Here is a 26,370-nt window from a genome sequence, read left to right as displayed (position 1 = left end):
TGTGGAAGCAGGATATCCTCGGGTCTGTCCAGCATTCCTCTGTCCTAGAACCCTCGCTGACCTCTTCAACTCAAGGTCACAGGATGGGACACTAATATTCTGTGTGTCTCTGCTGTCCAGAATACAGGGACAAATGACTCACTTCTCTGAAATAACCGAGAATGAGAATGTACACAGCTTTTAATTCTGTTTTCTGACCCCTTCACACACACCACATTTTTTTTGTCATTAATTTAGACACAATACCCCATAATGAAATCCATGCCAATTTATACAAAATAAAAAATATATTGCTAATGTACTTCATTATTTAGGCCATTTGTCATTATAATACATAATGTGTAAATATTCTTTTTTTAGACCAATGCACCCTTTTCTTTCCTTTGCAAAAATGTTGAAAAGGAAGGTTTTGAGTGAGGAACAGAAGTGTAAAAAAATTAAGAGACCACTGCAAAAGGCTTCTGTTCCTCACTCAAAATCTTCCTTTTCAACTTTTTTGGAAAGGAAAGAAAAAGGTGCAGTGGTCTCATAGCTGTATATATAAAACAACTCATGAGGTCTGAATATTTTCCCAAGGAACTGTAGCTGTTGTACAGAAGAAGAATAGGACCTGAACAGTGTTCAGTTACAGTGGGGAGAACAAGTATTTGATACACTGCCGATTTTGCAGGTTTTCCTACTTACAAAGCATGTAGAAGTCTGTCATTTTTATCATAGGTACTCTTCAACTGTGAATGATGGAATCTAAAACAAAAATCCAGAAAATCACATTGTGTGATTTTTAAGTAATTAAATAGCATTTTATTGCATGACAAGTATTTGATATATCAGAAAAGCAGAATTTAATATTTGGTACAGAAACCTTTGTTTACAATTACAGAGATCATATGTTTCCTGTAGTTCTTGAGCAGGTTTGCACACACTGCAGCAGGGATTTTGGCCCACTCCTCCATACAGACCTTCTCCAGATCCTTCAGGTTTCTCCAGATCCCCTTTGCAGAAAAGCATCCCCAAAGAATGATGTTTCCACCTCCATGCTTCACTGGTGGGGTGGTGTTCTTGGGGTTGTACTCATCCAGTTTAGGTGTCTTTTATACAGGTAACAAGTTCAAACCGGTGCAGTTAATACAGGTAATGAGTGGAGAACAGGAGGGCTTCTTAAAGAAAATCTAACAGGTCTGTGAGAGCCGGAATTCTTACTGGTTGGTAGGTGATCAAATACTTATGTCATGCAATAAAATGCAAATTAATTATTTAAAAATCATACAATGTGATTTTCTGGATTTTTGTTTTAGATTCCGTCTCTCACAGTTGAAGAGTACCGATAGAAATTATAGACCTACATGCTCTGTAAGTGGGAAAACCTGCAAAATCTGCAGTGTATCAAATACTTGTTCTCCCCACTGTATCTGGATACATAGATTTTTTTAATATTAATATTAATAGCCTTTTGTTCATTTGTTCTACCTCAGTGTTCCCCAAATTTTAGTTGATCAATTCAGCTTTGTCATTCAGCTACATTCAGAGGTAGTCCTTTCCTATAAGCTCACAGAAATTATCCATACATTTGTGTTGTCCATGTCAGGGAAATTATCTGGGCAAACTGACATTTTAACTATCGTTAAATCCGGGCTGCTTCTTCCTGCTGTTTCCTACCCCTGTGGCTATCTGGCAAACAGTAACATTGGTTCGGACCTGTTTCCTGTCTTAGTTTACCTTGGATACGATCCACCATATAACTGTAAACCACCTAAAGTCTAAAATTGAAAGTCTAAACCACCCTTTTTCATGGTTTGCATGTGGCTGAAGAACTTCTTAGGTTTTTTAGATATACTTCAAATTGGATTCAATGTGTGCTCGCCACCATACAGGAAAGATTTGTGGAGTGCTCGTTATTGTTATCCGATCTGGAGTTAGACCGTGGCCATAAAAGCCTGTTTCTCGGTTAAAGTTGGCTCTTCAATCAGTCTCCTACTTGTACATCCAGTTTGGAAGGACAACTTGATCCAGGCTCCAATGAAACAGGTCTGCTCCTCACACTCACAAATCCCCTCACACCTAAGTCACTGGTCAGTCTGTCAGCCAATCAGCTGCAGGCAGGAAGTTAGATAACTTGTTTAAAAACACCATGGAAGAATAAACAGTCAACCTTTTTCCTTTCTCTGATTGAACAGTCCAAATGAATAGACTGCCAGATTAAACACACATTTTCAGATTCCATATAAGAAATACAGCGCCTCCAGAATTATTGGTGCCCCTAGGTAAGTATGACATATTTATCAGCTTGATCTTAGACTAAAAAGAAATAGATTAAGTCAAACCTTTTGAGTGAAAATGATAAACACGAAAAAAAACAATAAAAAAAAAATGTATTGGCACCCCTGCATTTAGTACTTTGTATGGTCCCTTTGCCAAGCTGACAGCTCAGAGTCATCTACAATGTTTGATATGTGCAATTATGAGGTGGGAGAACACACAGGAACAGATCTGAGAACAATTGTCCAGCAACTCTCCAGATCCTTCCTGGTCCTTGGTCCAAACCTGTGGAGTCTCCTTTTAAACTCATCCCAAAACTTTTCAATGGGATTTAAATCAGGAGACTGTGATGTCCATTGCAATACCTATGATGATGGCTATTTTCAAGCCCATGGTCTGGTGTTTGACCAAGAAGCTCAGTATTAGTTTTATCCGACCATAGAACTTGGTTGCAAAGTTACAATTACATTTAGCAAACCTGAAGTGCTTATGTTTTTGTGACAAAAGAAGCCGCCTTCTGGCAACCCTTCCAAATAAACTGTTGACATTGGAGGAGGGGGTGTAGCTGTCGTTTTAGAGATATGGTCTGATTTAAGGACACCCTTTTCCCTCATGTGTTCTCAGGCCTTTCCCATGTTATGGGAGTTTAGCCTGTGTCACCTATTGTTTATTCCCCGGTGAAATATGGATGTACAATTGAAGATTTCCCAAGGATAAAAAATGTACATACACATCATTAGATTTTGTTCGTAAGATTTCTGAGGGAGGCAATAATTGTGTAAATAACATGCATATTTTAGATTTTTTTCCCACGTTTGAACAGTTGTCACTCGAACGGTTACATTCATATATTTTGACTGTAAGATGAAGCAGATAATTAGATTTTTGAAAGACTTCCATTGTTCATATTTACCTAGGGTGCCAATAATTCGAATAACTATTACTACTACAATTATTTGCATACAGTTTCCAACAGGTGATGGACTGACAGGGGGAGGTATAAGAAGTGGTCTTTTTATACAAATGTCTCAAACACTACTTTCACTGTGTTGGCAGTTCAAATGGGGTTTGTATCATTCTGTTAAAATGAACTATATGCACAGTTTTAGCTTTATTGAAAGCATTTATTAATAAGTCATAGTAATATCACACAAATTCACAAAGTGTTTAAGACATGTCTGGCTCAGTTTGTGTGTACGTGTGTATTCTCTAAACAGTGCAGTTTTAAATAAATGACCACAAAGAGAAGGAAAGGGGAAAGGTATATTGCAACAGGAAAAATAGAATTCTCATTTTAAAAAGGGAGGAAAAAACTGAAATAGTTTAGAGAACTGTAGCACCTTTCTAGTACATAAATCAATATTTCAACAGATTATAATAATGTTTTTTATTAAAAATCATTATTCTCATCTAAAGCCCCTTAAAAAAAGAAAAAGAAAATTACGATTTCAGAGTTCAGAAAATGTAGTTTTGTTTTCTCTCCACGCATTACAAAGACAGTATTCCGTTAGTCAACTCTCTACCTCAGCTGTGTATTCTAGAAACTACAAGGGAAGGTGAAATTAGATTCATTAGAAATATCATCATCATATATATATATATATATATATATATATATGAGAACCAGAAGAAGCACCAGAGAAAACATTGTCCTTCTCTAACAACATTTTAGTTGTAACAGAGGGCTCAGAATCACCATAAAAAAACTTTCAAACTTGTACAACCCTAATTAAAAGGGGAGAACATTGACATCCAATAAATAGAAAAACTATTTAAATAAAAAGAATATACAATGTCAAATCCAGAAGACAAAAAGATTAAATCTGTATATTAAGCAAAAAACTAAATTCAAGGTTCAACAATTACACCAACAGAAAAAATTATAATGATGCAAAATGGAAGCAATTATTGAAACAAAGACCTGATGTACTCAAAGAGGTGTGAAAATTGAATCATCTCTCTTTCTCCCGAGGAAATACAATGATACATTTGTAAAAACAAGATTTACAAAATAAGTCAAATAAAAATAAGAAAAATGTATTTAAAACCCGTATGTCTCGAAGCATTCCAAACTTTTTGTTTCTTATTCTTAATGCTTTTAGAAAAATGTTTATCTCTCTATTATTAGTATTTTCCATCTCATTTATCTTCTAAGTACAAGTTACAAGGCCAATGTGGTGTATATCTAGGCTGATCTAGTCTTAAAAAAAACAATAAATTATTTTTCTTCAAAAACAACAACACCCCACCAAAATACAAACAGCATTTACAAATATCAGTATTCAAGACAACAAAAATTAAAGAATACCAGAAAAAACAAAATTCATGCCATTGATAACAATCACTCCATTGCTTGTTCAATGGCAGTTAGCACCAACTACCTTTTCCATTTTTTTTTTTTTCAAGTCCTCTGGAAACCAGAATGCTGGTCTTAAGCACCGTTGACGACAAGAGTAAACTGGAGTTTGATTGGCAGTTTGGTTTTGTAAACAGTGATGATGAGTAGTAAACTGGTTTTCGATTGGCTGTTTCGATCGGCAAATACTAGCAGTAGTAGAAAAAAATAATAATAATGAAGGAAAGAGGTTAATAGAAAGTTTTCAAAGGTGTGTTTGGTCCTGTCTTGCAGGAGTTTTGGTTATGGCTGAGGGACGTGGAGGGAGAGGAGCTTCATCACCGGGTACCGGGGGCAGCTGCCTGTGGAGCGAGAGCAAACCAAATGTCAAACCAGCTCTCTTCAGATGGTCAGTTTGTATATAACAGCCTGGGCACACGGGGGTTTTCTGGTTAAGTGTTTCTCTCTGCTCACCAGGGTGAATGCGTCGTACGTGCTCATGAGCTCCTCCATGCGGTACTGCTCCAACACCACAACGGCACTGGAGAGTCCAGGGCTCTTCTGGCGGGCGCAGTCCTCACAGTGGACCACGTAGGTCTTTCTGCTGCCACTCTCGGATGTCACAAACAGCAGGTTGAACACCTCCACCTGGGTACAGAACATACAAAGCGACTCAGTATCCGGGCAGGGGTCACCAAACCTGGTGAGTAGGTTAGTTCTGGCACACAGGGAGGAGCACTTTGTCTCCCCCAATTTCTAATTGAATCAACAGCCCTTTTTCATCACAATTCTCAGTGGATTTAGGAGAGTTGAAGATCACGGCACGCTTTCCCCTAAGCACCTCTAGGGGTTTGTGCGGATAAGGTAGTAGGGGGTGGTACTCACGTCACACTCATTGCAGTAGTAGGCTGGCTCGTCTTTAACACGACTCTGATATGAGATCTTCTTCCCGGCAGCCACCAGCTGATCTCTTAGGACCTGGATGTGCTTCATGGACTGCAGCAGGCAGTGTCTGACAAAAGGAGAAGAGGTTAGTACCTTGCTGGCTCTAAGTACAAACAAAACTATAGAGTCTGTACTTGAAAAAAGTGCTTACTCAATTGGAATGGATTTAGATTGTATGTACAGGTTTGTCCTTTCTAAATCAACCACCTGGATAATAAACACCTTGCAGTAGGAATAACTGGGTCCGTCTATTGAAGTCTACTCACTTGATCATCTTAAATGTGTCCGGGTCTGTGATCTTGACAGTGCGGGCCACATTCCAGGACACATGAATCATGGGGACGATGGACTTGACATTCTTGACCTCGTTCCACTCAAACCTCTCCAGAGCCAGCTGGTACTGGTAGGCTGTGGAAGGCAGGGAAAACAGACAATGTTGGATTAAAGGGATAGTTCGGGTTTTATTTTCATACCATGAAAAACCAACTTTGTCGCCGCATCCAGTTTCAAAGAACTTTAAGGTCTGTAATCGCTAACTAGCATTAGAGCAATGAATACAAGTATTAGGAAATCGCTGGGATTCTAGTCTTATCGCGCTAAAGCTAGTTATCATTGGCACACAGAATAACCTCTAACTTCCTTCAGAATGAACACAGAGACGTGCAAAGTGGCATTCATCGTTTCCCCTGACGTTGGGCAAGTAAACAACAAAAACAATTTGGCGAAATTCTGAACTATCCCTTTAAGTAGAAACATGAATACGGCCGCTCCAACCCAGAACACTCCTGACCACTTGACCAAAAGCTAGTAACTATTCAGACTGGATCTCCAAGATGTCTCATCGGTAGAAGCTGAACTACCTCAACACACCAATCTGTTGTTAAAGGTAAAGTAAACTCACAGTTGAGAGGCCCCACGTTCCAGGCGATGTTGTTGCACCAGCCAACAGCCTGCACCCAGTGGACCGTCCCTGCATTGATCCACACCAGGTCTCCCGGTCTCTGGATGAACCGGTACACCGGGATGTTGGAGTGGTACAGGTCCTCCAGGACGGGCCACCAAGACCCCGTCAGGTAGTCCACCCCGTGTCTGACGGAGAGAGGCGGCGTGTTAGATCGCCTGACGCAACCACACGTAGATCTGGAACGCGTCGACTCACTCCCGCTGAACTTACTTTTCGCAGAAGTCGTTGATGGCCGACCAGTAGTTTTCGTGCACGGAGAACCACTCGCAGTCTCCGGGCCCGATGTTGATGTTCACCGAGCAGAAGTTGTTGTTCTCCTGATGGCCTGGCGTCCGGCTTCCGGGGACCTTCATGTAGAGCTGGACGGTGTTCATGCCCAGGATGGTGTGGCCCACGTGGCTTAACATGTTACCACTGGACGCCACACGCATGAAGGCTGGGAGCTTCTGGAGCTCTTGCAGCTGGGGCTTCCACCTGGAGGGGAAGAGGAGAGATTTGTCACAGATTGAAAGACAACACAACGTGTGTGGCAGTATCAGCATCAATGCTATCGATCATCACTCAGCAGCTAATGTTCTGAGGTTGAAGTTGCACTATTTGACCATGCTGCGCAGTGAAGTGGTAGCTTTGGTGATTTTGGGAATAGGTTATGTAATAACGATGTAGTACCAAAATGTGACCAGTAGAGGTCAGCAATACCTCTCAGGAAAGTTCTAGAAATGGGATAAGTCCCACATGCTCCATGTGGTAAAAAAAACCTTGGTCTCCAGCTTACCTCTTGGGGTCTGACAGGTCGATGTTGGTGCCAAATTTTATGATCTTCCCCACAGATTTCTGCTCCGTGCCGGCAGCGTCTTTGCTTGTGGGGTCTTTGCTAGACGTCTCAGGAGTGAACTCCTTGCTCTTCCTCTCCTTTTCTTCTTCATCATCATCCTCCTCATCACTGCCCTTCTCCTCCTGGTGAAAAACAAATCAAGATCCATTTGAGTGTCTTCTGCCCCATACAATAAAGAAGCTGTTTGACAACCTGCTTCTGAAGTGTACTTGATAATAGATGTGTACCTGTAAGCTCTCCTGAAAGGACGAGGCCTGGTACTGGGCGTACTTGGCGATGGTGGTGTGTGAGCGGCTGCTCTCGCAGGGCCAGGTCTGCCCGGTGCCACTTGGGTCCCAGTTCTCATCTGCAGGCTGCTGTACCTGAGTCCTCACCTCCACAGACTGCTCAGCATTGGCATCAACTAGAGACTTGGTGGAGAACAGGCCCAGGTCTGGGGGGAGGAATGCACAGCGTTGAGGGACAAGGACAATGAGAACAGGCCCAGGTCTTGGGGGAGGGACACTGACAATGAGAACAGGCCCAGGTCTGGGGGGAGGGACACTGGCAATGAGAACAGGCCCAGGTCTGTGGGGAGACACACTGGCAATGAGAACAGGCCCAGGTCTGGGGGGAGGGACACTGGCAATGAGAACAGGCCCAGGTCTTGGGGGAGGAACACTGACAATGAGAACAGGCCCAGGTCTGGGGGGGAGGGACACTGACAATGAGAACAGGCCCAGGTCTGGGGGGAGGGACACTGACAATGAGAACAGGCCCAGGTCTTGGGGGAGGAACACTGACAATGAGAACAGGTCCAGGTCTTGGGGGAGGAACACTGAGAACAGGTCCTGCCATGCAAACAATGCTGTTTGCAGGACAGTCTACGTACTGAAGGTAGCTAATAGTGGTGTGCCGACCTTGTGTGACAAGAAAATACGTAATCGTCTAGACCAGTGATAACAAAACCCAGAAGTATGTTTTAAATGATGATAAAAGCTGTATCTTCATCTGGGCGTTATTGCACCATCATTCGGGGCACTTATCATTGTGATTGTGTTCAATCCTGAAAACTCAAAATGGCCAACGCACATGGCTTATTTTTATTCCACAAAGCTAATCAATGCATGGACGCTGGCTACTTTTAGTTCACCCGGAGTAGCGGTGTAACTTTTGAAAGACACAACATGTATTTTCTAACAGCTAGTCTATGCCACAACATTTGTAGGAGTAGTTTTACAGTTGCTATCTTCTAGTAATGTTGTTTGGAAAACATTTGAATATGTTGTACAGCCCAGCTCAATTTTAACTGTGAAAACTGTGAAGGACTTGTCACGTCTCGTTGCACACCTTCCCAACTACATCAATGTCAGCTCGCGAGTCTGACCAAAATACATCTGGGGCCCGGTGAGTGACATTGGGGTAGATTTAAAACTTCAACTGACTGATAAACCGAGTTGGTTCCAACTGGGGATGGAGCCAACAACCTACAGAAAGAGTTTGGGTTCAACTCACTGAGTCGTAGCGATCCAGCCAGTCCTCTGATGACGGTGACCGGGTTCTTGGGGTCAGTGCAGAACTGGAGCAGAACAGGGGAGAAGGCGTCTCTCTTGCTCTCCAGCTTGAGAAGGAACGGGAGAGAACAGTCAGAGCCACGTCAGGTGCAGTCTTCAACCAGTAGAGGGCAACACAGGGACATCGAGGTACCCTGGCAGTGTCATGCCTCAAACCAGAGAGCGAAACTGAGACCGGCTTACATGGTAGAGAGACGCAGAAAGTGAGTTATGACAGTGACCTGACGTATGTGTCGTTGTTACAGCGTACGGTCATGCTTACATAGATGCTTGGCGTGGGGGGGTTGAGCTTCTCTCTCGGGATGGGGTCTGTCGAAAACAGGGGCTTGACAGAGAACGCCGGGAGCAGATAGGACTCTTTAAACTTGCCCTTAACCTTTGCGCCCCTATGAGAGAAAATGGAGGTGTCACAACCAACGTGAAGGTACATACCGGGGGGGCAATCCACAGGACCACAGACAGCGTTCTGAGTGATGACCCCGCCCCAGCTCTACTCACTTGCAGGCCCGTATGATTTCTGCCGCCGTGTTCTTGATCGTGATCTCCTCCAGCGGGATCCTCTTCTCCTCCACCTCTGAGGCAATGAACGTCTCTCGGTCTCCACTCTCCACTTTTATCAGTCGGATCTTCAGTTCTTTCGGGGGCCCGTCTGACAGGCCCTTCAGCTTCATGAAGTCAGCGGCCGAACCCTGAAGCATCGACCCAGACTCTCGCTCTTGAGAAGACGACATCCCGCCCAAACCTCTTTCACTGCTACTATGGGACGGCCATTCTGAGGGCTCTCCCTCGCTGGTGGAGCCGACCTCCTTCCTCCTCTTCCGCTCCGTGTCTGACCGCACGCGGTCGCAGCCCTTCTCCCGGATCTCCTTGCTCTGGAGGTCCAGGTTCCCGAGGATTCGCCGGTGGTCCTTCTCCTTGTGGCCTTTGCCCTCCTTGTGCCTTTTGGAACCGGAGTGAGAGGACGAAGAGGAGGAGTGGGAGGACGAAGAGGAGGACGAGGAGAAAGACGACATCAGTCGTTTCTCCCGGTGCTTCTTCTTCCTCTCTTTCCTCTCCTCGTGCTTCTTGGCGCTGCTGTGTTTCCTCTTCTCCCTCTCTCCATCCCGGTCTCTTTCGGTCTTGTGGAGCCCGTCCTGTTTGAGCCCGGCTTTGCAGTCCGAGGTGTCAATGCTGGGCAGGGAGTGAGAGTGTCGGGTCAGGAGTACCTCACAGCTTCGTCCCAGCTCCGCCAGGGAGGACTCCGAGATCGTGGTGAGCTTGGGCTCCTCCCTGGGCTGGGTAGGAGAATTCACATTGGATTCTTCCCTTGACCAATACAACCTCTGCTCTGCTGGCTCCCTCCCATCTCTCCAGATGTCAGGCTCCTCCATCTTCTCCACAGGTCGCTTGGCTTCCCAGCCGGAGGGAGAGCGGGGGCTGGTGACGCGGGTCGGGGCCGATGGCGGTGTGAAGCCGGGGTGATTCGTGGAATCGGACGTGGGGGAGCTGCTGTTCTGCTGTTGCTGGATGTCCGGCCCCAGGGACAGGGAAGAGGAGTACTTAACTCCCCCCAGAGCGGAGGGGGGCGGCCGGCCAAACGGACCTCCTCGGTACGCATACTTCTGGTTCTCCAACGCGGACAGGGACTTGAAGCTGCTGCTCATGCCGGTCTGGTGGAGGTGGGGTCTCCGGGGCGGGGGCGGGGAACAGGACGGCGCCTCCGACTCATCGTCCTCGTCTTCGTCGTCACACTCGCTCTTGACCGGCTCGGGGAGTCCGTAGAGTTTGGCCAGGTCACAGTGGCGGTAGTTGGTCCCTGGCCGCGGGTTGTGCGGGAGGGCCGGCTTGCGGAGCTCGGGAGCGGCTTTCTCCTCGTCTTCCTCATTGAGGGACGAGGTCATGCTGCAGGGGGAGGCGAGTGAGCCCTGTCGACTCAGCACGGGGGGGCTGGCGTTGGCGTTCGCCCCGACGAAGTCGTCCTGCGGCTGCTGCTTGGGTGCAGGGATGAGGTCCGGGGCACATGGGTAGCTGCTGACTGGCGCCACGGAAACGGAGAAGGCGCTGACTAGGTTTTCTCCTGGTCCGTTACGGCTGCTGATGTACAATGACTCCTCCTCTTTCTTGATGGACTCGTCCAGCATGGCCATGATGTTGGCCAGGCCATCGGGGAGTAACGTGGAGAGCTCCGAGGGTTCCTCCTCAAACTGGGCACTGTCCGAGCTGCTACCCAGACTGCCTAGCCCTCCGGTGGGCATGCACTTGAGGAGGAGGCCCCCTGTGCTGGAAGTGCTGCTGCCGCCAGTTCTGGAGGTGTTGACCCCAGACGAGATTCTGTCCCTGGGGAACACCTGGAAGAGTTTAGGTGGCTCTTGGATGGTCACGGTGCTGGAGGAGTGGAGGGGACCTGTAGTCCCAATCGCTCCTCTTGCCTGCTGACCAGCCTTCTCCCTGGAATAGGAGGCGTCTTTGGATGGGCTTTGCATCAGAGTCTGATTGGATGGATGGTCGGGGTAGATACCAGCTGAGGACTGGGCATTGCTCTCGGAGGTACCACTGTGTGACGATGGACTTCCACCCCACATCTCCCTCTGTCTCTGCTTCTCCCGGGCGTACTCCGTCTGGGGGGTGAGCGGGGGCGGATGCAACCTTTCCAAGGTGGCCGGAGGGGGTGGCGCCTGGCCTGGGGGGCAGGGTGGTGCCCCGCCCCGACTCAGCCAGGGGAAGGGGGGCGAAGAGGAAGACTGGCTAGGCAGTGGAGTGGAGGTGGAGATGGTTGACAGGCGAGGAGGTGGTGGACCAGTGGAGGAACTTCCTGATAAGAGTCTCTCCAAACTCTCGATGGCTGACTCTTCTCTCCTGTTAATCTCCTCTGTTACTACCCCCCTCTTCCTCTCCTCCTCCTCTCTTGCCCACTCCTTTCTCCTATTTCTCGCTTCTTCTCCCTTCTCTCTCCTCTTCTCATCAGCTCTCTCCCATTCCCTCCTCTTCATCTCCTCCTGCTCCCGCTCCCTCCTCTTCATCTCCCCCTGCTCCCGCTCCCTCCTCTTCATCTCCTCCTGCTCCCGCTCCCTCCTCTTCATCTCCTCCTGCTCCCGCTCCCTCCTCTTCATCTCCTCCTGCTCCCGCCTCTTCATCTCCTCCTGCTCCCGCTCCCTCCTCTTCATATCCTCCTGCTCTCGCTCCTTCCTCCTCCTCATCTCCTCCTGCTCTCGCTCCCTCATCTCCTCCTCCTCTCGCACCCTCATCCTCCTCATCTCCTCCTGCTCTCGCTCCACCCTCCTCCTCCTCATCTCCTCCTGCTCTCGCTCCCTCATCTCCTCCTGCTCTCGCTCCCTCCTCCTCCTCATCTCCTCCTGCTCTCGCTCCCTCCTTTTTATCTCCTCCTGCTCTCGCTCCCTCTTCTTCACCTCTTGCTCTCGCTCCCTCCTCTTTCTCACCTCCTGCTCTCTCTCCCTCCTCCTTCTCTCCTCCTGCTCTCTCTCCCTCCTCTTTCTCTCCTCCTGCTCTCTCGCTAAGTCCCTCCTTCTCTCCTCTGCCTGCATGTGACCCTGCAGCTCAGCGTCCAGTTTATCCAGGGCCTCCTCCATGGACTGAGTGGCCGAGTGTGGTGGTGCCTGGGTGGCTGAGTGTGGTGGTGCCTGGGTGGCTGAGGGTGGTGGTGGCTGGGCTGGAGGAAGAGCGTAACCCTGGGCTGAGGGTGTGGTGGCCCGGGGGGCCGACTGGGAACAGCGTCTGGAGTAGGAAGGGCTGGAGGCTGGCTGAGAGGGGCTGGAGGTGTGGGGAGAGGTCACTGGGCGGTGCAGGGGCGAGCTAGCCACCATCGTCACGGGGAGGGGGTTGGCCTGAGACCCTCTGCTGGTGATAACGCTCTCCCCTGCCCTCTGATGTCCTGAGGAGGATGAAGGAAGAGTGTGTTCCGACTCAGCCCGTTCGTAGTACGACTTCCCTGGAACTGACTGGGGGTAGAGGGTAGGGGACTGCTGAGGCCTAAGTGCCGACTGGTGGCCGTGGCTGGCAGTGCCCACGTGGGCTCCCTGATACCCTGGGTGAACCATGAGATGGCTGGGCCCCCTCTCCGGACCTTTCTCCAGCTGAGATAGAGCAGAGGTCTGGTGGGGCAGGCCCAGAGTCTCTCTGCTCCGCCAGCTGCTGCTGGTGTTGTTAGCTGAACAGCCAGCCGGTGGCGCTGTGGTGACAGTGGAGAGTGCCGGCCCAGTCATACTGGTGTAGCGGTTGGTGTTGGACTGTGAGCAGGGGGGCTGAGAGGTCGAGGTGATGACCGGGGTCCTGGTAGGTGCCTGAGGGGGGCTGATGTGTGGGTGGTGCTGGGCCGGAGCCCGGTTCTGCTGCCCCTGTAACAGACCCACCCTCAAGTGACTGGACTCCTGCGGGAAGAACCAGAGGTAAGGCAGATAAACCTACTGGACATGAAGAGCCATGATAACTGACATTTAGACATGGGCCCCTTTAGAAATAAGCTGAGCCCTCTTTTGTTTTGAAACTCAGATAACAAAAACAATTTTTAATCACAAATGGTTATGGTTTTACTCATCCTATCCACCTAAAATGTGTAGGCCACCAACTCCAAGCTGAAATTAGTGGTTAAAATGGGAGTTGTTCCCGGTCTTTACAAATGAGACGGGAGTCGTCTCAACATTACGCTAATATCTACGGTTGTGTGAAAAAGGGCGGAGATGACACTTTGACAAATGTAATGACTGAGACACGGGACGTAACCCAGGACTCACCAGGGGTTGGATGCCATGCGGCCTGCCTTGGCCCTGGGGCCTCCAGGCGTCCTGGTGGGGGCCAGGTAGGTTGTGCTGCTGGGGGGCCGTGTGCCCCAGCCCGGGGTGGGGCTGGAAGTGGGGTTGGTGGCTGTAAGGCACAGCTGTGTGGTTTGCTGGTGAGGCTTTAGGGGACTCCCGGCTGTCCCGCTCGCCTCTCGCCGGAGGAGGCAGTTGGTGGTGGTGGTGGGAAGGATGAGGGGGAGGCGGGTGGTTGCCTCCTCGCCCCCCGGCGGCAGGGCCTCTCTGGGGGGTGGGGGGGCCGGTCCGAGGCTCCATTCCCATGCAGGGCAGGCCTGGTTGTTTGGAGTAGTGGGGGTGAGAGTTGTGGGGGGGTTGACTGAGGGCCTGAGGTGAGAACTGGGGCTTGTGTGGCGGGGGCCCCCCGCTGCGGCCCTGAGGGTATCCTCCCGGGGAGGAGGTGGGGGGCGGGGAGACGGGCGAGGGAGGGGAAGGTTTGTAGGTGTAACCACCCATCGCCGACTTGGCTGATTCCTAGAGCGGGAGAGAGACACTTGGTTAGGACTGAGGATGGGAACACCTTGAGGAGGATCTCAACAAATCAAACAGTAACAGGAAGTTATCTCAAGTTCATCTCTTGATAAAGTAGTAGTCCTGCTGTGCTTACGGTTCTGACCTGGAACTCGGGGAGGCCGCTCTTGCGTTCCGGCTGGGTCCAGGAGGCGTTCTCCTTGTGGATGGGGTTCCAGAAAGCAGCTTTGGGTGTGGGAGGGGGGTAGTGGGGCTGCTGCTGGGGTGGCTGGGCTGGACCGCCCGGGCCTGAGAACCTCTGCATGCCCGGGTGAGAAGCCTGGACATGGACACACCAGGGTTATAATGGGTAACACTGTCATTACCGCAATCACGCGGCAACCCAAAATAAGCTCCATAGACTAGACAGCATGTTGCAGTCCAGTGGGGTTCTCCATGTACCTGCTCAGTGCTCCTCCTCCTCTTGCTGGGGCTGGGGCAGTCCTCGCCGGAGCGAGGGGAGGGGTGCGGGGTGTGCTGGATGACCGAGTGCTCCCCTAGAGGGGGGGCGGGTCTCTTCAGCTGGCCCCCAAACATCTTCCCTGGGTAGCCCCTCTGTTGCAGAGCCCAGGCGTCATCGCCGAGCGCCGCCGGGCCCCTGGGGGTCAGGTGGGTGGGAGGTCCCCCGCTAAACCCGTGCAGGCGAGCGCCGTGGTCGCCGGGCAGGGGCATGGCTGGGTGGGGGTGCGATTCGTAGAAATGGCCCAGTTGCTCCCAAACCCGGTGATGGGGAGGCGGGACGCGGTGCTGCTCCCCCCGTGGGAGGCCGGGTAACTTGGGCTGAGACGGCTCCGGCTTGTCACCGCTGCGCACCTGCATGGAGCTGACGGGACGGAGGCAGAGTTAGATTACGGCCCGGGTGACCAGATGGATCCCCATCCAGCACCTCTCGCCTACACACGTCCTCAGAGTGACCTTCGCAGAGTGGCTAGGGGTTCAATAAACTCATCACTTTTGGGACACACTCGTGATTTCAAAAATGCAGTTCACCGTTCACTTAATCAATGAAATTAACATTTAAAAATTCCCCATGTCATTTTAGAAGAAATACACATCATTAACAAGTGAACCGTGAATTTTTTAGGGTGTTTTGCATGTCAAGTCTCAAAATCAGACATGAACATTGCCTTAATTAAGCATGACTGTCCATTCTTTTTTTGTGAAATGACACAATGCCTTATGGGATTCTTCTTCGTTATGGAGGCTCCGCTATTGCACATTTGCTTGAAGGCTCTACTGAAGGGTCTAACTAGCCCCTACAACCTTGACCCCCCCCCCCCCACCCCAGAGACGATCTAACTAGTGTGAAACCAATGTGACCCATGAAAAATCCCAGACTTACCCATTATTGAATTTACTTGGGGAGTTCAGTCCAGCCATGTGACTGGATGGTAGGAACTGGTGTTGATTGATACCTGGCGAACCCCTGATATAGAGAACAAAAGAGTAGAGAGAATAACTTATTTTGTCTGCAAATACAAAAAGAACAGTCCCAGGTCGGACCTGAGGTAAAGAGCGTGAGGCCTTTCATTCATTCACTGTAGGCTTCCCTTAGTCGGCCCCTGCATGTGTCACTCAGTCATATGGGCTGTGTGTGTGTGTGTGTGTGTGAGGGCTGCGTACCTGGCAGGGGCCCAGTTGGGGCGGCTGCCCACAGGAGCCCATGGTCCCCGGCTAAGTCCGTCCAGAGAAAAGGAGTCCCGTGTGCCACGCCCACCAAACTGCTCCACTGTGTGATGCATCCAGCCTGGGACGGGACACACACACATCAAACCCAAGCCCACACAGGGAGTAATCACGTTGTACAACGCACATTGAAGAACATGGAAAAAAACAGAAACCTGAGGCATTTGTGCAACGCCTGGAAAAATGTGACTGTGGAGCTTTGTACTCACCACACTAGCTGTGTCGTGAAGCCCTCCACGGCAGCACAGAGAAGACCACCCACCGACACTAAGGGGAGACCGTCAACACGCTCAGCGCCAATACTGTACAGCCTGGTAGGGACAGAACCACAGGCAGAACTGACAGTCAGCGAGGACCACAGACTGGCAGAAAGCAAGGACCACAGACAGACAGCGAGGACCACAGACAGGCAGAAAGCAAGGACCACAGACAGACAGACGGCGAGGACCACAGACAGGCAGAAATCAAGGACCACAGACAGACGGCGAGGACCACAGACGGGCAGAAACAAGTCCCCACGTGCCATTAGGCCTTTCCATCATCTAGTTTGAAACGTGATCTACAGAGGCATGCCGCAGCCGGGAACAAAAACCGAACCAGACGGTCAAAGGTCAACGGGGGTTTAACAGTGGCTACACCAGGCTCCATATCTCCAGGTGAACCAGGGTGACACAACGTTGTTTTCGTCCGTCCCTGTCCGGCACACTGTGGCCGCGGGCTACAGAACCAGACCCTAGGGGGCGACCGTAGCCCTGCCGGGAGGGACTGCAGCGATTAGGCAAGCACAGATGGCCCTGGGGAGTTCCGGCACCTATCAAGAAACTGTAATCCTTAAGGGGGAGGGTACACACACACACACACACACACACACAGAGGGCTGGAGACTAGCCAAGGGTGTGTGTGTGTGTGTGTGTGTGTGTGTAAATGCACTGGGTGTGTTCGATCTACTTGGTTTTAATCCCATTATAGCTGGTGTGATGGGGGGGGGGGGGGGGGGGGCGGCACACCAGACGGTCAGAATAGGGCGACAGGGTGGATTAGGAAGAAAAGATGAAAAAAAATACAACCGCTCTTCAGCGAAGGAGGGCACAGGTGCTGCTTGTGTTCCACACCCACACCTTCCCACACACAGGAGAACAAAGGAGCAGACTGGAGAATACGGAAAGGAGCCTGGCATACAGTCACACACACACACCAGCGAGTTCGTGTTCCAAACGCAAAAAAGAAACACAGTCGAACAAAGATTGGTGCCTCAGACTAAGACACACGGACGATGAGCCAGCAGCATGCTCCCCAGTGATTGGCCGGTCCAAAATGAGCTCTGCTAGTGTGTGAAGGGCCTCCTGCTCCACTTCTCCCCAACTATCTATTATAAGCCTGGGGGGAAGATATTTTGGGCACTCTGTTTTTAAACTTCTAGGGAGACTGAAATAAAGACAATATTGAGCCTTGCTGACACGCCCCCCTCTACGCCTTCGTGTGTGATATAATGACACCCCAGACGCGAACGAACACACACACACACACACACACACACACACACACACACACACACACACACACACACAATATATATATAGACATGGACCAGACGTTCATAAACAGCCCTGGGTAGTTCACATGCTACAAAGAACACATGTTCCAACACACACACACACACACACACACACACACACACACAGACACACACACACACACACACACACACACACACACACACACACACACACAGACACACACACACACACACACACACAGACACACACTCACACACACACACACAGACACACACACACAGACACACACTCACCTTTCAAAATGGCACCTGGTTCCAGATCCTGTATTGTTGAGTCTCAGCTTCTGCAGCCAATCATCTCTGGATGTGGCAGCCCTGGACTAATCGAAAGAGAGGTATTTTGAATATCAAAGCCAAAAACAGTCAGCCTTTCAGTAAACCACATTGGCTAACAGCTAAAGGCCAAATCGCAGACCACAGTGATAAGCTAATGTGTGTTTATAAACGGGGCAAGCTCCATAGATGTTGACCGTCTGAAGAGGAACAGAAAGCCGACCAGGGGCCACGTTCCCAACATTCATGGGAGGTAGTCAAGCGACACGGGGAGTCAACGTTCAAAATGACTAACTTCCTCTCACCCCCTCACTTTTCTTGCCCCCTCCCCTAATTTGACTCCCGAATCACAGTGTGGAAACTGGAAAGGGTGAATCGGCAGGGGGCCGACGTGGAGAGAGAAGGGGCTTTCACACACACACAGGTGAGAGTGACTGTGCTGGGGGCAACAGGGCTGACGACACACAAATAACGGCAGGCTCACTAACAGGAAGAGGCCAGCGTGCTGTGTCAACTATCACACGTGAAACTGCAACCCAGGATAAACAGATGGTCAGAGCGCAAGAGCGCCTGACCGGAGAGAGAAAAAGAGGTCAATAACAGCAATCACTGTTTTATGAGAGGCGAATGACAAAAACAATGAACAAAAGATAAAAACAAACAAAAAAAGAAGTGAAACTAAGAGGGAAGTGCATTATGGGTGAGAATCACACATTAGCCAGTGTTCTAAACGCCCACTAAGGGCCACGCTTTTGCGTGTACAACAGAAGGAAAATGATGACTGCAGCTAAGATCTGTCTTAAAAACAGGGACAGATAGTATCTTTTCCATGGTTCTCTGTCAGGCTGTGTGGGGGCGTGTGCGCGTGCGTTTCACTGCATCCGGGACGTCACACTGTGGGGAACCACCCCGGCGAGTGAGTCAGCACCGGCAGAGTGGAAAGGGCTTACCCCAGACGCAACCCCTAAGGTCCACTCCCCCCCGCCCCGCCACACACCGGCCCCCCTGGGACTTACCATCAGGTGACCGGGGGCGTCGCTAGCGATGGTATGATGTCACAGGGAATTTTCTCATAGCGTGGAGTCAAAGGCAGGTCGGCAAAGCGGTGTTATGGTGAAACAAACAGGAAGTGATGTAGCTAGGCAGGTCGGGGGGGGGGGGGTTTACAGCGAAGGGAAGCATCGCCAAACCACCAATGGTGACGGATAAGTGCCCGAGAACTGGTTTTGTTGTGGTGGTGCCGAATTCCCCCATTAGGTCACAGCATTTCCAACGCACCGATACCACACAGAATCCTCAACACCACAACAAACATTAAGACACGACTGAGAGACTTCAGGTGCCATAACTATATTTTGGCAGAATTTCCCACGTCGCCCGTAACCTGGGTCCCAGAGAAACCCCTCTGATGACAAAGACCATGTTCCAGTCAGCACCTCCATTGATCTGGTTAATATACTATATACAATAAGACAAAGTACTAGAAGGCAAGACACAAGCCAAAACAAGGTTGTGCAGTCACCAGATTAAAAGAGGGTAAAGTCTTTATTGCTGTTTCCTGACACTGATAATGAGTAACCCCAACCAGAGAACACCCCTGCCAGTCACACAGTGGTTTGGTCCAGATCTTACTACATTAATGACAAACCCCAACCAGAGAACACCCCTGCCAATCTCATAGTGGTTTGGTCCAGATCTTACTACATTAATGACAAACCCCAACCAGAGAACACCCCTGCCTGTCTCATAGTGGTTTGGTCCAGATCTTACTACATTAATGACAAACCCCAACCAGAGAACACCCCTGCCAGTCTCATAGTGGTTTGGTCCAGATCTTACTACATTAATGACAAACCCCAACCAGAGAACACCCCTGCCAGTCTCATAGTGGTTTGGTCTGGGGCCAGACAGACAGAAGAGCACAGTTAAAAATAGATGAGAGGACTGAGCGTGTGTTCCGGGGTGTTCTCACACCATGAAGAGGCCGCCCATCTGCGTCCATCCAGTTGCCAGGCACCCACAGTATGTGTTTGTTTGGGACGCACGTCACCATCGCATCCCAGCCTTTCCCACACACTATCGCCTACACACACCGAGAGAGCACCGGTACTGCCAAACACACACACACACACACACACACACCGAGAGAGCACCGGTACTGCCAAACACACACACACACCGAGAGAGCACCGGTACTGCCAAACACACACACACACACACACACACACACACACAGAGAGAGAGAGCACCGATACTGCCAAACACACACACACCGAGAGAGCACCGGTACTGCCAAACACACACACACACACACACACACACACACAGAGAGAGCACCGGTACTGCCAAACACACACACACGCACACACACCGAGAGAGTACCGCTACTGCCAAACACACACGTACTTCCCCCACGTACTGCACCAGAGCATCTTCACCAAACACTGGTTCCCCGGTCATAACGGAGACAAAAGGTGGATAACGATAAGCCGCTGTTACTTTGTCATTTTTAGGTTTTGGGTGTGCAACTTACAGCTCACAGTTGGATTTAATTTATATAAAAATAAACAGAGCGGTTGTTTTATCCTGATCTGTCTGAGAACTTGGACTGTGACCCTGGCACAGGGGTAGTTGAACATGTGCGGTTTCTGAGAGCGGGTCCAACTCACAGAGCACGTTCAAGCAGAGATCCAGGCTCAATACCGCGCTGGTGCAAACCTCCCTCGTGACATACGCAGAGACACCGCAAAACGTTCAGAAACAGTCTACACCTTATACACCGCCGAATGTGGTATTTTAGCTCAACTTAGCATGTCGCAGACGGTGAACGCTGATTGAAGAGATGAAATCCGCCACAAGTATTTTATCTAACTGCCATCGCTCCTGCGCACCTGACAACGGGCAGGGTGATGTGTTCTGGCGGCTAAGCACGGTTCAAACAAGGACGTTCCGCACGTGTGTGACGTCGGCCATGGAGAAAAGAGAGCTGCTCTGAGATTAGACAGGATGCTCCAGGGTTCCAGGAAGTAGGTAGGCCTCCCCAGGTTTGGGGTTGGCTACAGACAGCAGGGCGAGGAGCAACAGTTTCCTGTGGAAAAGAAACGGCGTGCACCCCGCATGTAAACAGCAGTTATGTATACCATATATTAGTAGATTATATTAATGGTCCTATAACAGGTGGCAGAGAGACATGACATCATCGATGTGTCTGGTCAAAGGCTCCGCCTCTAAAACACGTCAGCATATACAGAACAGAAGTGTCATTTAAAGCTTAAGTAAAGATAAATAACGCTGAAGGATGCTGGAAATGTGCAAGGTGTTATTGTTTGCCTATTAATAAGAAGGTTGTGTGTGTGTGTGTGTGTTAAGGAAACATCTTTCCAGCCAGCCACTCACAGATTTCCTGAAAGTCTTTCACAAAATAAGTGACTTCAGAAGATGTGACTGTTCTGTTCTTGTTTTCCGGAAATGGCCTGACTTCAAGAGCCAGAGCCCATGGCGTTGCCTGGGCCTACACGTGTGTAAGCAGGGGAAGATGTGACTCAATATGGTAACGTCTGAGACCGAAACCCTCGGAATAGCCCAGGTGATATCGGCAGTCGCCGTAATCCGGATTACCACGTGTTGTGTGTTTACATTCAACACAAAAGTTGAAAGAAAGAACGAGAAAGAAAAAAAAACGAACACTCTCACTTTCCCCTTGTTCTGAAACTTCAAAAGCCCCAGGCTGCTTGCTTTCTGTTTCCCCGAACACAGAGGAGGACAGCATCCCAGGGAAACAGCACAACACCCTGTTTTCTCTGTATTATGGGACGAAACACCTCAAAATACCCCTCCTACCCCGGACCTCAGTTCCAAGAATCCAGAGAGACAAACAAACAAAGAAACACGTAGGATCTCCTGGGTACACAACAGCCACTGCCGAGCTGAGACTCTGTTGCCTAGACAACGTTTGCCGTGACTACGGTTGGCGGTTATCGAGGCGGAGCCCGAGAGACTCGTGAACAGCGGAGAGAAAATACTTGAGACTGTATCCGTGGTACAGGAGGATGTTCCTGATCATGTCTCCACAGAACAACATCAAGGACAAGCTGACCCAAAAAAACACTCCCAGCCCCTATCTGTGTGTGTGCGCGCCCGTGTGCAGATAACGCACACTTGTGCTCGTCAACAGACCTCTTGGACTGAACGTTCCCCATCACAGATAACGGCTGATGAGGAACAGGCCTGCGTTAATATGAACAGTTACATGACTCTACTGAAGTCTTAACAGGGAAACAAAACACGGCCAGGAGGACGCAGGGAGGCAGCTCAGATGGCCGACTCGGACCACCGTTCCTTTAGCCCGAAGGGCCACCTGAACGGTCCCTGATTGCCCTCACCCACTAACTCTCTCGTACTTATCTCGCTCTTGTCTTAAATAATTCAGACAACCACTCTCACTTCCTTCCGTAAACCTTTCTTCTGTCACTGGTTTGAGTAAAAGCAGTCTCATGGTGAAGTGTGTGTGTGTGTGTGTGTGTGCGCGTGCTGTGGTGTATTAGTCATACACACCCCCATTCACCTCCCCAAAGCAACAACGTTGGTGGGATGCCAGTGATAAGTCTAAAGTATACTCACAGATACCACCAGAGATCCACACACAGATGGTGGTGGAACCTAATAACAAACACACAAGTTTTTGAGACTAGAGGATATAAAAACAGAAACCAACTACTTCTCTAACATGCATAGACATACTCAACACACACACACACACACACACACACACACACACACACACCTTCCACAGCTACAGGTCTCACACTGTTAGGTGGAATTCCACAAGCAGCTGACTAAGTTTTACCTCAGTTGCAACTCAACAAGCACCGGTTCTTCTGCATCCAACACCAGAACTCATTTAGCAGCGCATCCTCAAGGAGACTGAGGTTTAATCATCATGACTGCTTTCTCTGGACAAACCTTAATTATTACAGTGGTGAGATACAGTCACACCTTTCTGTGTGGTGACAAATGAATCGGTGTCCTGCAAGATTTTGGGGAAAGGGTCTGTGACGTTATGGCTGTTTTACAGCACGTGCACGCTTGGCATAGACACGTCATCCTGTGTTTCTGGTAAAATACGAGACCGTTGGTGCCTGGCAAACCGTGGTTTCATCATCAACTTAGTTCCCCTGGCTTCACAAGTAACCACACAAGCACACACCCAAAATGAAAGTTGGTCCTCCCAAGTGCACCTCACAATAAAAAAAGAGAGTTACAAAACAAAGTCACAGAACCTGAAGAACTTGAGACATTCACGTGGTACACCCACACACTGATCCAATGTCATAACCACCATCTCAAACGGAGTGTCAGCCTACTGACCTGCATTTTATGCCAGGCGCGCGCACACCCTTCACAAGCATCCCCGCCCGCCCGCACGCACAACACCGTTTTCGAAAGCCAATCTTAACCTACACATATAAACTGACAAACACCAAACTTCTCATAACACCATAGTTCAACCCCTTATTTTAGCTTACCAGCACATACACACACTTGCTCTGTAATACCGTTTATTCCGCTTTCATTCGAGTGATTCAGTCATACCATTACACAAGCATTGCCACGTAAATAGAACAAGTTTTCTCAGACAAATATGCTGTGCGTGTACAACTTTAACCGTACACGTTCGTCATAAGAGTAGAATGGGCGGCGATTGTTCATTCACTTGCAACCAAATCACGGGATGGGACACACGGGGGCGGGTGATTCAAGCCAGAAGAAGGCTACTTACCATTCAACCAAGACGCAGTAGGATGGGATAGGAGAAAAGCTTACATAAGCAGCTTTCTGTTGGCCCTTAATTTATAGCTAGGGACTTCAAAGAATCACAAACACGTCACTTGTTTCCATTTCAATCGCCTTGATTGATCGGAAGTGGACGTTCAAAGGATTGGTCCGACCCCATGCCAGCACACTTCGACTTTTAGAACAAGGCTAGGTTTATAACCACCAATAAAATGCTTATGAGCAGAGCTCTCGCATGAACGCTTATTTTAGCCTGCACTCTTGTCATATTTTACTTAATACTGTCAGGGTAATTACATGCTAACGAGAAAACAACGGACACCTTTTCCCACGCATGTTTTAATGCATTGTTTTGGGATTTTTCTAATCGCTGAATGCTCTCCCAGGCAGACGGGTGTTTTGCAACACACGCACCAAACCAGACCAAAAAACATCACCCCTCCCCCTGGACGATGCAAATGACTTCCTTTCAATTCGTCTTTTTGTTTTGTGCGAGGAAGGTCTGACTAGGGGCAATCCATTCACTTTACAAGGAAGCCTGCCTGCCCATCCCCACTCAACACTCCTCAGTCAGCCTTTTAGCCTACTAGGCTCACACAGACAAAGGCATGGAGGAGGGGAGATCCTGCACACAATAAATTTCGTTTACCCGGTCCCACAACACACGTGGGATGCTGCTATGTTTATAAGTACACCTTTTTACTGTCAAAATAAATTCACCAAAATACTTAACCTACAATAATAATTTATACTTGAATACAAAGCAGAAATCAATGCCTACACTCAAGTCGTTTTCTAATTGACGCGTTGAACTCAAGAGACAATCCAGTCACTGGCAACTTAAAATAAACCCTCTTAGCGATTTGAAACAGGAGCGCAAGAGTTAACAGGGCCGCGTGATCAAACAAGTCTTCCGGTTTCATCGATAACTCTTAACTGTTACTACACTGTAGCCTTGGGCACAAACAACTTTGAATTGAGCTCCAACAGTCCACGCATTTTACGTAATGCGCTCTTTTGTTGTAATCGCTAGCAAACAAACCGAGGTGAAAACAGCGAACATCACACGAAGACCTTCAGACAAATACATTTTAACGACTTACCTTTTTCGAGAAAATAAATTACAGATCCTACAAGATCTCTAGTGAAAAACACCAAAGGCTAAATTAATGTCGACTCAGCGACGCGATATATAACGTTGTATTTACATTATAACAGTAGGCGACTGTAACAAAAACAAACATCTCGAACAGTTTACAATGTTATTGACAAAGTAGTAGGCTACGGTAAATGTATTCACCTAAGTTCGTGCAGGTGTAGTCCCGTAAATCCCACCGATAAAATTGAAAAACAACCAAGGTTCTCTTTGCAGTAAAATTATTTCAGTGTCCGTCAGGGTATTGGAGTAGATATTTTGCTGAGTGTCCTGAATCCAGTCAGTAGTTGGAGCTGAAGTGTGTGTGCAGCTAAATTCCAGCGACTCAGACCAACGATCCTACCGGCAGAATGAAGCGTTCAATTCGTCTCACTCGCTTCCTTTCAAAGCGCTCGTAAACTTCTATCACTTGACGCCCAACTAATTGTGTCTGTCTGGCTTTGAATTCCTTTTAGTTTCAGTCGACGAGTGAGATCGGGTTTTTATTATTCCGTTTGTTTTCTCCAGCTTTCTCTGTTTTCAGAGAGCTCGTCTCGTTCTCTCTCCTGACAGAAGCTAGTGGGATCGGGTTGCACTGACTGAACCGAGCTGTGTTTTAAAGGGACAAGGGTTTTGGCTCGCTGCTCAACCTACGATAATAGTTCGCTGACGTCACCGGAATTCCCTGTCAGCGCAACTGGCAGAGAATTGCTACCTACCGACTCCGGCCCCGACTACCGGAGCGTGTTCCTTCGCTTCCAAACGTTTTTTTTATGATGGGCTCGCCTCGTGACTGCCCTATCGTTGGTTCATCCGGACAGCGTTTCCGTCTGAATGCTTATTTTTGGACTATGCACTATCCTGACGCCATAGCTATTATTATCTTCCATAGTCTACGTTTCCTGTAATATTGAGTAGAGGGAGGAAAGCTATTATAACACTGTAATATTGAGTAGAGGGAGGAAAGCTATAACACTAATATTGAGTAGAGTGAGGAAAGCTATTACAACACTGTAATATTGAGTAGAGGGAGGAAAGCTATTATAACACTGTCGTCTATAATGAACTAATATCGGGCTTATGACAGTAATGGGATAAATACAGTTCTGTTTTAATAAATAATACGAGAGTAAACGCTTGTTTTGAGCTGACTAAATCTTTGGAAAACAGTTAGTAGGTAACAATAACATTAATGATTACTGAAAATATTGACTGATAATGCTAAAACATAGATATAGGCTCTCAAAGGGTTTCAACAGGTTTTTGTTGACAGAAATGGGTGGTCGCTCTGTACCCCTGTGAGTCACTACAGCCACAATAACAACACATTGGGCAGAGTGTGTCATTGCTGATTCTCCGACAGCAACCAAAGACCCCCCCCCCCCACACACACACACAGGTTAGGAGTGTGTCATTGCTGATTCTCAGACAGCAACCAAAGGACACAAAACACCCCACCACACACACAAAAAAATTGAATTTGATGCTGAACAGGCAGTTCTCATTACTGACCTCACAAGATGTTCTCAAGCACATTCCAGGTCTCTTTCATCCTCACCAGACAACACACACACACAGCTCCCCAGACCATACACACACACACAGATCACCAGAACATATACACACACACACACACACACACACACACACAGCTCCCCAGACCATACACACACACACCTTTTCAGACAATACACACACAGAAAACATTTCTCAAGTAGTAGC

General features: G+C 48.8%; 1 protein-coding gene across 1 annotated transcript in view; it reads right to left on the bottom strand.

Annotated features, from left to right (window-relative positions):
- Window positions 1–3,628: 3,628 nt before the first annotated feature.
- The window catches only part of kdm6ba (lysine (K)-specific demethylase 6B, a), a 76,229-nt gene continuing 53,487 nt past the window's right edge, over window positions 3,629–26,370 (bottom strand). Inside the window, exons 5-23 of the mRNA XM_034290809.1 lie at window positions 17,682–17,767; window positions 16,081–16,182; window positions 15,809–15,932; window positions 15,528–15,611; window positions 14,588–15,008; window positions 14,283–14,465; window positions 13,616–14,149; window positions 12,329–13,252; window positions 9,387–11,821; window positions 9,151–9,274; window positions 8,830–8,935; window positions 7,563–7,768; window positions 7,276–7,457; window positions 6,711–6,974; window positions 6,438–6,625; window positions 5,803–5,944; window positions 5,477–5,603; window positions 5,066–5,239; window positions 3,629–4,953 (exon numbers count right to left, since the gene is read on the bottom strand). Of these exons, the coding sequence (XP_034146700.1) occupies window positions 4,930–4,953; window positions 5,066–5,239; window positions 5,477–5,603; window positions 5,803–5,944; window positions 6,438–6,625; window positions 6,711–6,974; window positions 7,276–7,457; window positions 7,563–7,768; window positions 8,830–8,935; window positions 9,151–9,274; window positions 9,387–11,821; window positions 12,329–13,252; window positions 13,616–14,149; window positions 14,283–14,465; window positions 14,588–15,008; window positions 15,528–15,611; window positions 15,809–15,927 (6,237 nt within the window). The 5' untranslated portion in view covers window positions 15,928–15,932; window positions 16,081–16,182; window positions 17,682–17,767 and the 3' untranslated portion in view covers window positions 3,629–4,929. The remainder of the gene's footprint in view (window positions 4,954–5,065; window positions 5,240–5,476; window positions 5,604–5,802; window positions 5,945–6,437; window positions 6,626–6,710; window positions 6,975–7,275; window positions 7,458–7,562; window positions 7,769–8,829; window positions 8,936–9,150; window positions 9,275–9,386; window positions 11,822–12,328; window positions 13,253–13,615; window positions 14,150–14,282; window positions 14,466–14,587; window positions 15,009–15,527; window positions 15,612–15,808; window positions 15,933–16,080; window positions 16,183–17,681; window positions 17,768–26,370) is intronic.

This window comes from Esox lucius, chromosome 24, assembly GCF_011004845.1.
Source record: "Esox lucius isolate fEsoLuc1 chromosome 24, fEsoLuc1.pri, whole genome shotgun sequence".
In the NCBI taxonomy this organism is placed as follows: domain Eukaryota; kingdom Metazoa; phylum Chordata; class Actinopteri; order Esociformes; family Esocidae; genus Esox; species Esox lucius.
Note: the sequence above shows the minus strand (reverse complement) of the source record. Positions and strands in the feature narration are given on the sequence as shown.